Below are 12391 nucleotides of genomic sequence, written 5' to 3' on the forward strand. Positions count from 1 at the left end.
TGAAATTTATGAAAAGTCACATCTTGTTAAGAGTTAAGACTTGAATGGGTTGTTTCTACATCATCTCTCTATACATTATAAAATGCATTCATCATACACCTGGATGTAATATATGCATGTTACATATGCATGTTATGTTTAATTTCATGTCTACTTAATTTTATGCTTTGCTATGTTTACCAAAAAAAAAAAAAAATATGCATGTTACATCCAAGACTATTTTTTGCTTATATGATCAATTGAAACTCTACAGATTATGTGATTATTTTCATTTGGAGATTTCAAATGAGTAATGACATTTGAATGCAATATATTTCACTTCCCAAATCTCTATTAAACTTGATATTGCACATAGCTTGAGATGAATAAAGTTACCTCAAAGACATTGTACATTACCTTGAAATGTAGAAAGATGTTACAAAATGTCACTTTTAACTTCTTCTAACCTTCAATATTTACATATTTACATTACACACAAACATTATAAATACAAGAACAGAGAGATCCATCTTTAAGAAAAATCTCCAAACTGCTAAAAACCTAAGCATATTATATGTGTACCACCAAATGAAACCTAATCTGACTGCTCTGCTTCTTCAATTCTTCAAAACAAGGCATCGCTCCTAGAAAGCCGGTAACAACCACCCAACTGTCCATCCCAGAATCAACCCCGCCCCAACGAGAGTGAAGCCCACAGCAAAAGCAACAGCATATTTACCAATGTCGTTTTCTTGTGAGTCTCTCCTACGTCGCTTACCTTTAGTTGCCTTCTGCCAGCTTTTATGCAGTTTTTTCCGAGGTTTTTGGGCCATCCATGGAAGTAATTCAGCAGGGGGAGGTGACAAGTCATCCTCAGTCTGTAGGAGAAGGTTCTCCAATTGTAGTATTTTGAACCACTGCTTATAAGCAAAGAGTTGAGAAGCTTGTCGGAAAAAGAGCTTGAGAATGTGCTCTTTCTCGGTGTAGGCTTGTTTGGCTGCATTCTCTGCTACCCTAGCACGAGTTTGAGAATGGCAGAGTGCTTCCAATAGCTTAGCCTTGCAAGGATCATCATCAGTGATCTTTTCTTCTTCTGGCATGCCACTATTTTTTCTGCCACTTAAAAAGTTCAAAGAGCCATGTACAGATAGTTTAAAGGACGAATATCATGTATGTCAAATCAGAAAACATCACATGAGGAGTAAGTAGATGCCAAGTAGTTTATTTAATAAAGTCACCTCAGACCTCATATCGTATTCAATCTACATCCCTACCCTATGTAGCTCTCTGCAGACCAGAAGCTCTAAACACGCTAATAGTGTATACTGGACTCGTTACTCAACTCTTCCTTCTAACTAAGAGCACTCATGTGAGATCCTCGACATTCTGACATGGGTATGGAACTAGTACACTTCTATATTTCATTTTGGGCCAAAACATGGAAAATATTCATCAAAAAGTTGAGTCGGACACTTGGACACATATCCACATCAATATGAGTCCCCGAGTCCCGAGTAACATAAGTACTAGGCAGTATTATCCCAAAAAACTGTTTGATACTAAGATGGGTCGATCCAATGATTTAGAGAGCCTTCAAGCATTGCTAAGGAGGTTCAAATGAAATCATTCCTATAGTGTGAGGACAATTCTTTTGCTAGATCCTTAAACTGATCCATATTCCCCTTTTAGTATATTGGGTAGGGGGACTTGGAAGGAAAGGATGAGAACAAATAGGGAGGGATTCATTTTCTCTTGTCTGGATACAACATGGGGGAAGAGAAGGAAATTAATAGGATGGATATATTTCTTCTCTTAATTAAAAAAAAAAAAAAACAAATCCTTCAATGTCGGCAAGATTTGGAAGGAAAATGCAAGCACCCGCCTTCCCTCCCCCACCTTTCACACTAGAAGTGTAAAGAAAGTCGCTGAAGATATCCAAGATAATGCTTCTTTTCAGTAATAAGTAACTTCTTTGCTGTAGTTAAATCTTAAGAAGGCATTTGGCTCATACAAAATTAAGACTAATACATATACAGCTTTTAGGGAATCAGGCTTCTAAACAAAGTGGCAGCTCAGTATATACAAGAACACTATGATAAAGAGAAAAAGCCAGCAAAAAAATTAAATTGAGGTGGCTGCAGATTATGTGAGCATGCAAACTTGACTAGTTTTTATGCTAATTCTCAATGGATTCAGAGAGTCTACCATCTCAATAAGGGCTTAAGGCTACCGGCTATCAAGGAGAACAAGGTACCGATACTACTGTAAGGATCAATTATATTCTCTTAAGGATACCCCATAACGTCTCTTCATTCTAACACAGTACCATTATCCAGCCCTCACACACCCGAATCCAATATGAGTTGGTCTTTTCAAATTCAAACAGGAACACACATAAACTTCTAGAAAAGTAGTTGGCTTCACAGCACTTGGATTCACATATCAACCCCATCTTCCACCAGTTAGACTATGAGTTTTGAAATGGCATTAACAAAGTATACTCTAGTTTTTATTAGTTTACCCACTTTCCTTTTTGGGTTATTATTCATTAGTTTACCCAGTTTTTTTTTCTTCTTTTGGAATGATCCTACCAATTTTATATTATTATCTTTACCTTCTCACCTTTTTTCTCTTGGCCCATGACATTAACTTCAATACAATATGCAATAAGTTAATACTTTGGCCTTGTTTGGTTGTATATAGGAAGTCATACTTCTTAGGAAGTTATTTTTTCCATGTATTTGAAATTCCTAGGAAGTGTAAAATTGTGTTTGGTTGATAATGGGAAGTAGAACTTCCTATGGGAAGCTCTACTTACCTAGGGGGACCTAGGTAAGTAACTTCCTCCATTTTGGAGGAAGTAGAACTTCCTAGGAAGTGCAAATTCTCATGGTTTTGCCAACCAAACAACTTCATATACTTCTACTTCCTAGGAATTTGCACTTCCCATGATTTATTTTGTCAACCAAACAAGGCCTTTATCTTCCCTTCTATGATCCACCAATCTAATTATCCTATAACTTTGTGCCCAAAGAAGTGGGTAAACTAATAAAAATCTGTTGGAGTATTTCAGAGCCAAAGTTAGATGTTTAATGATATGGACAAAAACAACTAAATAGCTTCAACGAGAGACGTAAACAAGTAGCAATGTACGGTCTACAATTTTGACGGGCAAACAGCATAAATTTTCAAATCGCGAGTGTGCAGATAGGGGTTCAGGCTTCAGCAACAAAAATAGGATTTTGATGTTACCTCATAGGTTTAGAAGCTGCATGTCCAGTGTGAGACAGTCCTTGTACTGAAGACCAATGTTTTCTATGTGACGCAGCAGAAGATGGACTGGAAATAGCATCACTCCGAGACTCCCACTCTAAAGATGACATAAAAACTGTATCATGGTCAATAGACTTGGCCTGTTTATACAGCTCCCCCTCCTTTCTTTGATGTATTTTTTGAGGGGGAGGAAGATCACAATTCTCAACATGGTGAAACGATTTCTGCGCCACAAACGAGGCCAAATCCTCCCCATCCGTCACACGCCACCAAGGAACATTCTCTCCCCCAATCCAAGAAGAATCTGTCTTTGAAGAAAATTCACTGGTTTGTTTAGATACTGAGCTACCAACCATCTCCATTTCCAGATACTCATAATAATCTGTCATGTTCTTTACTTCAAGAAAATCTTGATCCACCTTATTACTATCAACAACATTCAGTTCGTCCAATCTTGATTCAGGATGTTTCTTCACATCCATAAACGATTCAAGGTCCTTGTAAAGAACATCCTTTATACTTTCCTCACTCATTGTAGCCATTTCTCTGATTGGCAAATCAGCATTCATTTTAACAGGCGAAGAGGATTCCACATCAGCTATCCCAGCATCAACTTGCTGAAAGTTAGGGCCTCTTTGATGATCGTTATTCGGTTGCATTTGGAGCCACCATTTTGCATCAGGAGGCAAATTAGAATATGAAGGTATACTATTGAAAGGCATACGACCTACAACTCGATGCGGCGCATCGGCAGTATTAGCAGGTCCTGCATCGACCACTTTGGATGATGAAGTTGAAGATTGGCAACAGGCTAATTTGGGAGCTCTTTTAGCATCTTCTTGGACAAAGTAACGGTTAGCTGCTCTTTGCCAAGCTGCTCTTGCTTCTGCAGCAGCCATCAATCATTTTAACTGCAAGAAAAATAATCAACCATCAGTTCCAAAGCATTCAATCTTATGAATATCCTAATTTCATGATCTAGACCTCAAAAATTATACACACAAACAAGAGCATACAACAACAAGAACTCAATCTGAAACCCAGCATCCAATCCAGCAAACATGCACCATCACACCTATCCAGCTACGTTACTCGAACTACCTCATATACCCGTGTGACATCATTTCGGACACTTCCACACTTCATTCTGGGCCAAAATCATAAAAAAAACCATACAATAACCGGATCAGAGTGTCGGACACTATGACACGTACCCACGTTTGGTACAAATACCCGAGTCCGAGTAACATATAGCTGACCAGAATATCACCCAAGCCTAAAAGCATATCATTTACAAATCACTCCTACTCATTGAAATTGAAGCCATGAATTTCAAGATGATCAATAGATCTCATAAGCACAACATAACCCACAAATTACATTACAAATTGAACACATTTCAGTCTCTATGATTTGATTACCAAAAACACAAAATCACCTTGAATAATCCCAAACAACCAAAGATAAAATCCAGATCCGTACAATAATTCACAACTTCCAACTAAAACATCAAATTATCTGCTCAATGTTACACCAATCTCATTTAAAGCACATGATATCACCATTAATCGCGCAAAATATCATACAAAATAAATTCCATTAAATGTAATCAACAATAAGCATAATTCTGTCTGACCAAAAAGCACCGCACATGAGTTTACTTAAAAAACACACCCACCCACAAAATAAAATCTCAACAATAATTTCATCAACATACAAATAGTGTCATAATATATCAAATTATGCAAAGAAATGAAGATTATTAACACTAAAAACTAAAATAACTGAAACAGATAATAATTGGGGAAAAAAAATTACTACACATATGATCCTAAATCACAGAGAATATGAATCTTCTAGAATCTATTAACTGTAATATTATGCTTAGCTAATAACAGAAAAAAAAAATCAACATCATCAAAAACACAATTAAATCGACATGAAACATAATTAATCTTACTAATTATTAGGTTCCCCCAGAAAAAATCTAATACTAGAAAGATATATGAGTTACAGTAGAAATTCAGATTAAGGAAGAAAAAAAAAGGGAGATAAATTGGGGAAGTGGAGTTATTAAAAAAAAATACAAAATGATTGGGCAAAAAAAGAATACATGAGAATACATAAAAGAGTTGATGACGAACAGAAGCTAGAAGGGTGTTTTCTCTCTGGATCTCTTACTTTCTCTCTCTTCTGCTTTGATCTGTTGTTGTTGTTTTGCAGTTATGTTTTTCTAGTGTGTTTGTTTTGCTTGATTAAGAAGTGGATAATTGGCGTATTATCAAAGGATTAGCAAATCAGGAGTTTATTACGGCTGTTTTTTTTACTTGTCCGACCTTAACTTTTGCCGTATTCATATACTTCTTCCGTTTCTTTTTACTTGCAACGGTTTGACTTTTACACTGTTTACTAATTCTACTTAATTTATGTTTGGTGATTTATAGTTAAGGAAAAACATATTCACGTGGGATCTTGTTAGATTCGTCTAAATGTGTATTTTCCAGATATATAATTTTTATAATTTTTATATATCGATAATTAAACTTATCGATGGTTGAAATTATGCATGGGCAAGCGTGAAAGTCAAACTGTTGCAAGTAAAAAGAAATAGAGGAAGTAGTTTTTATGTTCGTGTATTCGATAGTTCATGTAATCCATGTACAATAAAAAAATTTAGAAATTGCATAGTATAAGGTTTGATCCTAAGACCTCAAGTACATATACTAAAATCTTAACCAATAATATAAGTTGTATTCAATGTTATTATCATAAAGTATTACTTCCTCTGTTTCTAAATAAGTGCAACATTTCTTGTTTGCACGTTTGCCAATGCATTATTTTAACCATTAATATCTTCAATTATCAATAAGTAAAAATTATAAAAAGTTGATATTAAAAAAATTCACATCCGGACGAATCTAACAAGATCCCACATGACTATGTTTTTCCTAAAATGTAAATCACCAAAGCTAATTAAAGTTTAAACTGTGAATAGTAAACACTATGCAAATGTTGCACTTATTTTGAAACGGAGGTAGTATATTACTAAATGAAATTTTTTCTTACCCGAGACATAGCTCAGGCCTAATAACTAGTTTAAAGTCCTAAACTGAGTTTAAACAGTAGGAGAAAAGTAACTAAATTAAACTGAATTCGTATTAATTCAGTCTAAAGCCTAAACGGTCTTAAACTTCTCAATGGTACTTGTATATATAAAAATTAGATATTACTATGGTAGATGTTGTTTGATTTGTATCGATAGATATTTTCATGATAACAACTTATACTAATTTTTTTAAATCGACTGATGATTAAAGACATTATTAGTCAAATTCGAGCATTAGCAATTTAGTGTACATCTTTTATCATATACCAATTTATATTGTAAGCATGATATACATAAAAACTTTTTTTGTTGTTGAGTGATGGCTTGACCTAGTGGTAAAAGTTTGCCCTCGTGATTTTGGGATCAAATCTCTCTCAGGACTTTTGAGGTGAGATTTTTCTTATCAATTATCGTCCTCTTCCCTCCAAATAGTCTGATCTGCATACCTAACTGGTTATATCAGTGTAAAATAATAATAGTGAATCATAATTTTACAAAGTTAGCACAAAAAAGAGAATGTTAAGTCAAGTTGTTGAGGGATGGCCGGATGGGGCCAAGAAGTGACATTATAGACCGGACATCTTTATCTACGGGGACGATGTCGTTTATAGGGAAATGGCCAAATGGGGCCTCAACATAGTCATGGTGCGGCTGGATTTATTTGTTTTTTAACTACTCTACTTTTGTTGTTTCTAAATTTCGACTTTACTGAATTATTCCCCCACAAATCACGATAAAAGTAAATATTTATTAAATTCTGTTTGAAGAAGTATTTTAATTGCCTCAACTGATAAGGTATTAATATATATTAAGTGTTAAAATGATTATTAATATTTGGGTTACTTAAAATGAATTTTAGATGGTTAAATTGACTTAAATGATAAGATAAAATTTTGACCTTTTTAAAATCAGGTAACTGAAAACTTGAAAATTCTTTTTAAAATTTTGATAACAATTAATTTTGTCAAAATTACTTATTAACTTAGGACATGTCTCTTTGGCATAAAACAACTGAATTGTACTTAACTGAATTGAACTGAAATGAATAGTGACATGTGAGAGTAAAAATATTGTCCAGAACTGAACTAAAAATAAGTTGGGAAGAACAGATCCTTAATTTTACTAAACTGTTAAACTAATCAGCTCCTTTTTCATTCCACACTTTACCAATTTCAATTTATTTTTCAACTAATATTGTCAAATAAAGCCATTAATAATCTTTATCCCTCGACTGTTAAATGTCTAACCTATAAATATTAGACCAAGAACATCGTGCAAACTTAGATTTCATTGTCTTTTTTTCTTACCATCAAAAGAAAGTGATACTACAATAACAATATTAGCCATAACGTAAAAAGAAAGCAAATGCGATGAATGATGATCATGGGATGAGAATAGATGAATAACTAAACTAGGGATGTTATGTGTAAGTTTGCAAAGGGACCAAGCTATGCAAGAGCACTCCAGAGTTTTACACGTTGCTTTTGTTAATTTTACTTTTTGCAACTACTCTTCCTTATTTCATTCTCTTGCTTTAATTTCATAAACTTTATCATTTTTATCAAATTATGTCTCTCCCACGTAAGGCTTGTCCCACAATATGTGCCCATGGATTTTTATCTCTATGTGCTCCTATATTTTCCAAATCATCCCCCTTCGTTTTTTAGGTGCTTCGTGCTTTGCTGTATTTTCCCAACTTGTCTCATACCATAATATTTTTTTAATTTTACTAGCAACTTGATACAATATAACTAGAGGTGGGCATGGGCCGGCCTGGCCCGTTGTCCGCTACGTGGGACGCGGGCCTGTCACGGTCATTAAATTTTATTTCAGGCCCGCACCGGCACGAGCACGCGTGGGCCGGATTGCCAGTCGAACGCTCCTTTCCTTTGTTTTTTAGCCTAAAATTATCAAAAATAAAAAAAACAACATAAAACACGGGGCAGGCCCGCAGGAGGCACGAGCCCGGCCCGTGGACAAAATTTTGAAATTTCACACCCGGTCCGCCACTCACAGGCCCGGTCCGGTCCGCCATTTCCACAAGCTCGGGTCGGGCCATGCCCAGGTCTAAATATAACATTCACTCGATATGATTATATGCAGCCAGGACATGATATAATAGCTAACTGATATAATAAAATAATGTAAAGATATGATATACTAGTCATCTAATACATCAATTAAATTTCAACTAACAATCCCGAAATAAAAATATATAAAATTTATATAATTTTTTTATTTATATCTTTTAAATATTACTTTTTATCATAAAAATTACTTAAATGCATGGTATTAGACCATATTCAATATGGGAATATTATTGCTCCTTTGCTTATCACCTTTTTATTGTAGAGATTTACAAGCAGAATATGCTTTTATTAATCACCTTTTTATTGTGGAGATTTATAAGTAGAATTTGCTTCTTTTTTAATTGTCAATTGTCATTGAGAAAGGTTTTACTAGTATCATCCCACATCTAGACCGAATTCAAGAATTTAAAAAAATAATGAGGTTAAGGGAGTGTTCGGCAACGGTAGGTGTGGTAGCAGCTTTTAGTTGTGAGAGTAGTTGTTAGTTGTTAGTGGTTGGTCTGTACCTTTTAGCTGTTAAAGTAGCAATATTATATGTTGATGTTCGATAAAAGAAGTTGTCAGAGTAGCTATTTACAAATAACTAGTCAAAAACTCAAATGAACTTTAATATAAAGTTTATATACCACTAAACGCTATTCTAAAAGCTACAAACTATAGCTTTTGAAAAACACTATCAAAAGTCAAAATACTACCACCATCAAAAGTTACTCATAGCATTACTTAACCAAATACTCGTATTTTTCTTAATTAGTGTTTTGATTGAGTAAAAACTATAAATTACCTCAAAAGCTTGCTCCGAACACACCCTAAATATGAAGAGCAAATTTATTTGAAAAATTATTTTCATTTATCCTACTTACCACTTAAATAAGAATATTTATATGATATATAGCTTATTTAATAAAATATACCTTAAAAAATACAAACATATAGAAGCGACTTTAGAAATATAGATTGCATGGTGGGCCTCAGAGGTTGGGCCCTTACAAGTTGCAAACTCCCTTGTAAATTCGTCGCTTTCACATTAATCACAAATTATTAAAAGAGACGGTCTAATTTTAATATAAAAGTAGATTTAATCACCAAATGGATTAAACTAGTCACTGAATGAAATCAAACTAGTCGTTATGGGCTAAAGTTGTTTTTAATATAGAGATTGTCATTGTCTAATTTTAATCTAAAGTAGACGGTCAAGCCCAATATTCAACAGAGAACATGCCACCTTTTTTAATATAGTGACTAGTTTAATCTATTTAGGGCCGTTTTAATCTCTTTCGTGACCAGTTTAAATATTCAGTAATGATATTCTCTAACCTATTCAGTTACTAGTTTAATCCATTTAGTGACTAATTTAATTTGTTCGGTAAGACTATCGAGTTATTTTTTGAAATTGCCTGTTGTAGTTCGAGAATCAAGAAAATAAATTAAGAAAAATATAAGGGATGATTAGGATAGTGTTTGTTTAGAGTGAAATGGAATAGGTTTGTTAGAAAAATTCAGTTTTAGATTCGTCTAATTTTATGTTAAAATTAATCTGTCTATTCTAATAATTTGTGTAAATAGCTAGTAGCAAAATTAGTCATGGTATATGGTAAAAAATTAGTAAAGAATATTGAGTTATTGATTAATTACTACTCCCTCTGTTTCATATTATAAGGCATTTTAGCTAAAAGAATTTGTTTCAAAATATAAGGCATTCTACAATACCAATGTAAGATTAAATGCGATTTTATATTATCAAGATAAGCTTATAGGTTGTTTTGTATTATCAATACAATATTTAATGTCAATTCTTATTACCCATGCAAAACTAACTAAAATTAACTAAATTATTAATTTGTGTGCAAAAACCTTAAACGACTTATATTAAGCAAAGATTTCGATCCGCGTCATGTTGAAAAAAAGCAATCAACTATGGTGATAAGATTTTAAGAAGAGGGACCATTTTTTGGTGTTGAGATTCTCTAATACTAAAAAAAATTTGACCTTTCACCTGGAAAGAAGCTATGAAGTATTAGCCTAATGATCACAGTGGTACTATTATGAGGTTGATTTCTTCCATTTTGAAATGTTTAAATTATTGGTATTCTTATCAACGCAAGATTCCTAGACCCTAATTTTCTACTCGATACTCGTAGAGGTGATCATTTTGGTCCGGCCTGGCTCGTTTTTGGGCCGGGTTTTGGGCAAAATTTTTCAGCCCGCGGGCCGGGTCCGGTCCGGCCCTGTCGTATTTTTTTGGCTTTGGGCAAGTCAAAAACGACTTTTTAGTCTATTTTTTTGCCCGACCCGTTTTGGCCCGCAAAAGCCCGCTAATTTAGGCCCGAAATAGCGGGTTTTGGACACAAAAATTCGGCCCGACCAATGGCCAAATTTTCTTGGCCGCGGCCCGGCCCGACCAATGGGCAAAAAATTTTGACCGCGGCCCGGCCCATGATCACCTCTACTCGATAGTAACTTATGAACCCTGAATTTTAGTTTCTAGTAATTATCGGATCGTATTATTAAGAGCAACTGTAGCGATGGGGTTGGAGGATTCCCTTGTAGTTTCTCAAATCTTGGAGCAACTAGCTTGATCATTGAAGGAGAATTGATGTTGTAGCTGGGAGAAATCAAGTTGCTCCACAAAGCTTATCGCTTTGTTTAACTTTTTGTGGTCCCCCGTGTACCTTATTGTTTCCCACAATATATCAATGACGATTGTTAAATGTCGCCTTAAAATTACTTAAAATCATCCCGGATCCACTTTTAATAGAGAATTTTACCCTTCTCTTTTTTGCACCACCCTAACTACGACCCGCCACCACATATTGCCATCCGCCATCACCCACCTCCCCCCGTCACCACCCGCCACCTCCTCCACCACCCACCTTGTAGAAAACCGAATTTCTTTGGGGACCACGAGTGAACGTCCGGGCTGGACGTTCCACCCATGGCCCGGACGTCTAGCCTTGACGTTCGGGCTTTGGGTCGAACGTCCATATCACGAATTGTAGTACTTTAACTAGAAGAGAAAGTTCTAATAATCTTGATGTAACTAAAAAATATAGACATTTGTGGCCCGTGGGAAAAAAAAACTAATAGATTAGATAGTATATATGGTAGAAAGATTCATAAAAGATTCCTGCTATGAATTTTTCTACCATACTATCTAATTAATCTCATCGAATATTACGGATTCTAGCCTACTCATTTCAATCATTGAAGTCAAGTTTCATTCAAATTAATTGAAAATGAATTATTTGACGAGCCACGACAATTACACCTATTAAAAAAAACTAATAGAATTATTGAAATGAGTTCAAATGGAAGAAAAAAATTCGATTGATAAATGAATTTCGATTTGTTGACTAGCATTTATCAAATCTTGTTCGATAATCTGGTTTGATTTTGTAGTCCAAATAATCTCATATTAGGACATAATGCTCTCAAGCCCACGGGGTCCTTGTAACCTGTTCATGTGACACATGTATAGACATTCCGAAACCAACCGGTTAAGTGCCCAGACGTTCCACCCATGGCCCGAACGTCCAGGTCAAACGTTCGGGCCATGGGTGGAACGTTTAGCCCGGACGTTTTTCCATGGTCCGCAAAAAAAATTCGGTTTTAGGACCGATTGCCACTACGACATAGCACCGACGCAAGTTAAGCTCTGTCAACGTCTATCAATCTTGTCGGGTCCATATATGGACGTTAACATCAAGTGAGAGGAGAGAGAAAGAGGGGGTTGGGGTTTGCCGGGGGTTTGTTCGTGTGGCTTGCAGGGGGTGGGGGGAGGGTGGCTTTGTTAGATACATGGTGGTGGCAGAGGTGGAATGTGGTGGAGTGAGGAGAGAGAAATAGGGGGTTGGGGTTATAAATGTAATTTCAATTTTTTTTTGAACAATTTTAAGTAATATTAGGACAACGAATAGAAATTCAGTATTTCCATCTCACTTTC

General features: G+C 35.1%; 1 protein-coding gene across 6 annotated transcripts; it reads right to left on the reverse strand.

The window, feature by feature from the left end:
- Positions 1-371: 371 nt before the first annotated feature.
- LOC104908232 (uncharacterized) lies at positions 372-5568 on the reverse strand. Of its 6 annotated transcripts, none has more exons than XM_010697522.3 (3): positions 5434-5568; positions 3232-4163; positions 372-1098 (listed from the first exon to the last, which is right to left on the reverse strand). In XM_010697522.3, exons 2-3 carry the CDS (start codon positions 4149-4151, stop codon positions 624-626), a joined length of 1395 nt encoding a protein of 464 aa, XP_010695824.2. In that variant the 5' UTR covers positions 4152-4163; positions 5434-5568; the 3' UTR covers positions 372-623. The 6 variants fall into 6 exon arrangements, with proteins under 6 accessions (XP_010695824.2, XP_010695702.2, XP_010695879.2 ...); XM_010697400.3 differs by having other exon boundaries at positions 5397-5543; XM_010697577.4 differs by having other exon boundaries at positions 372-1092; positions 5366-5519.
- Between the last annotated feature and the right edge of the window lie 6823 nt (positions 5569-12391).

This window comes from Beta vulgaris, chromosome 1 (assembly GCF_026745355.1).
Source record: "Beta vulgaris subsp. vulgaris cultivar EL10 chromosome 1, EL10.2, whole genome shotgun sequence".
NCBI lineage: Eukaryota > Viridiplantae > Streptophyta > Magnoliopsida > Caryophyllales > Amaranthaceae > Beta > Beta vulgaris.

Bases quoted from the DNA above. Each gene is read 5' to 3' on its own strand.
- LOC104908232 (XM_010697522.3), bottom strand. From the start codon at position 4,151: ATGGCTGCTGCAGAAGCAAGAGCAGCTTGGCAAAGAGCAGCTAACCGT. The intron at 1,099-3,231 runs GTAACATCAAAA...GAACTTTTTAAG, and splicing joins GCAGCTTCTAAACCTATGAG to TGGCAGAAAAAATAGTGGCA.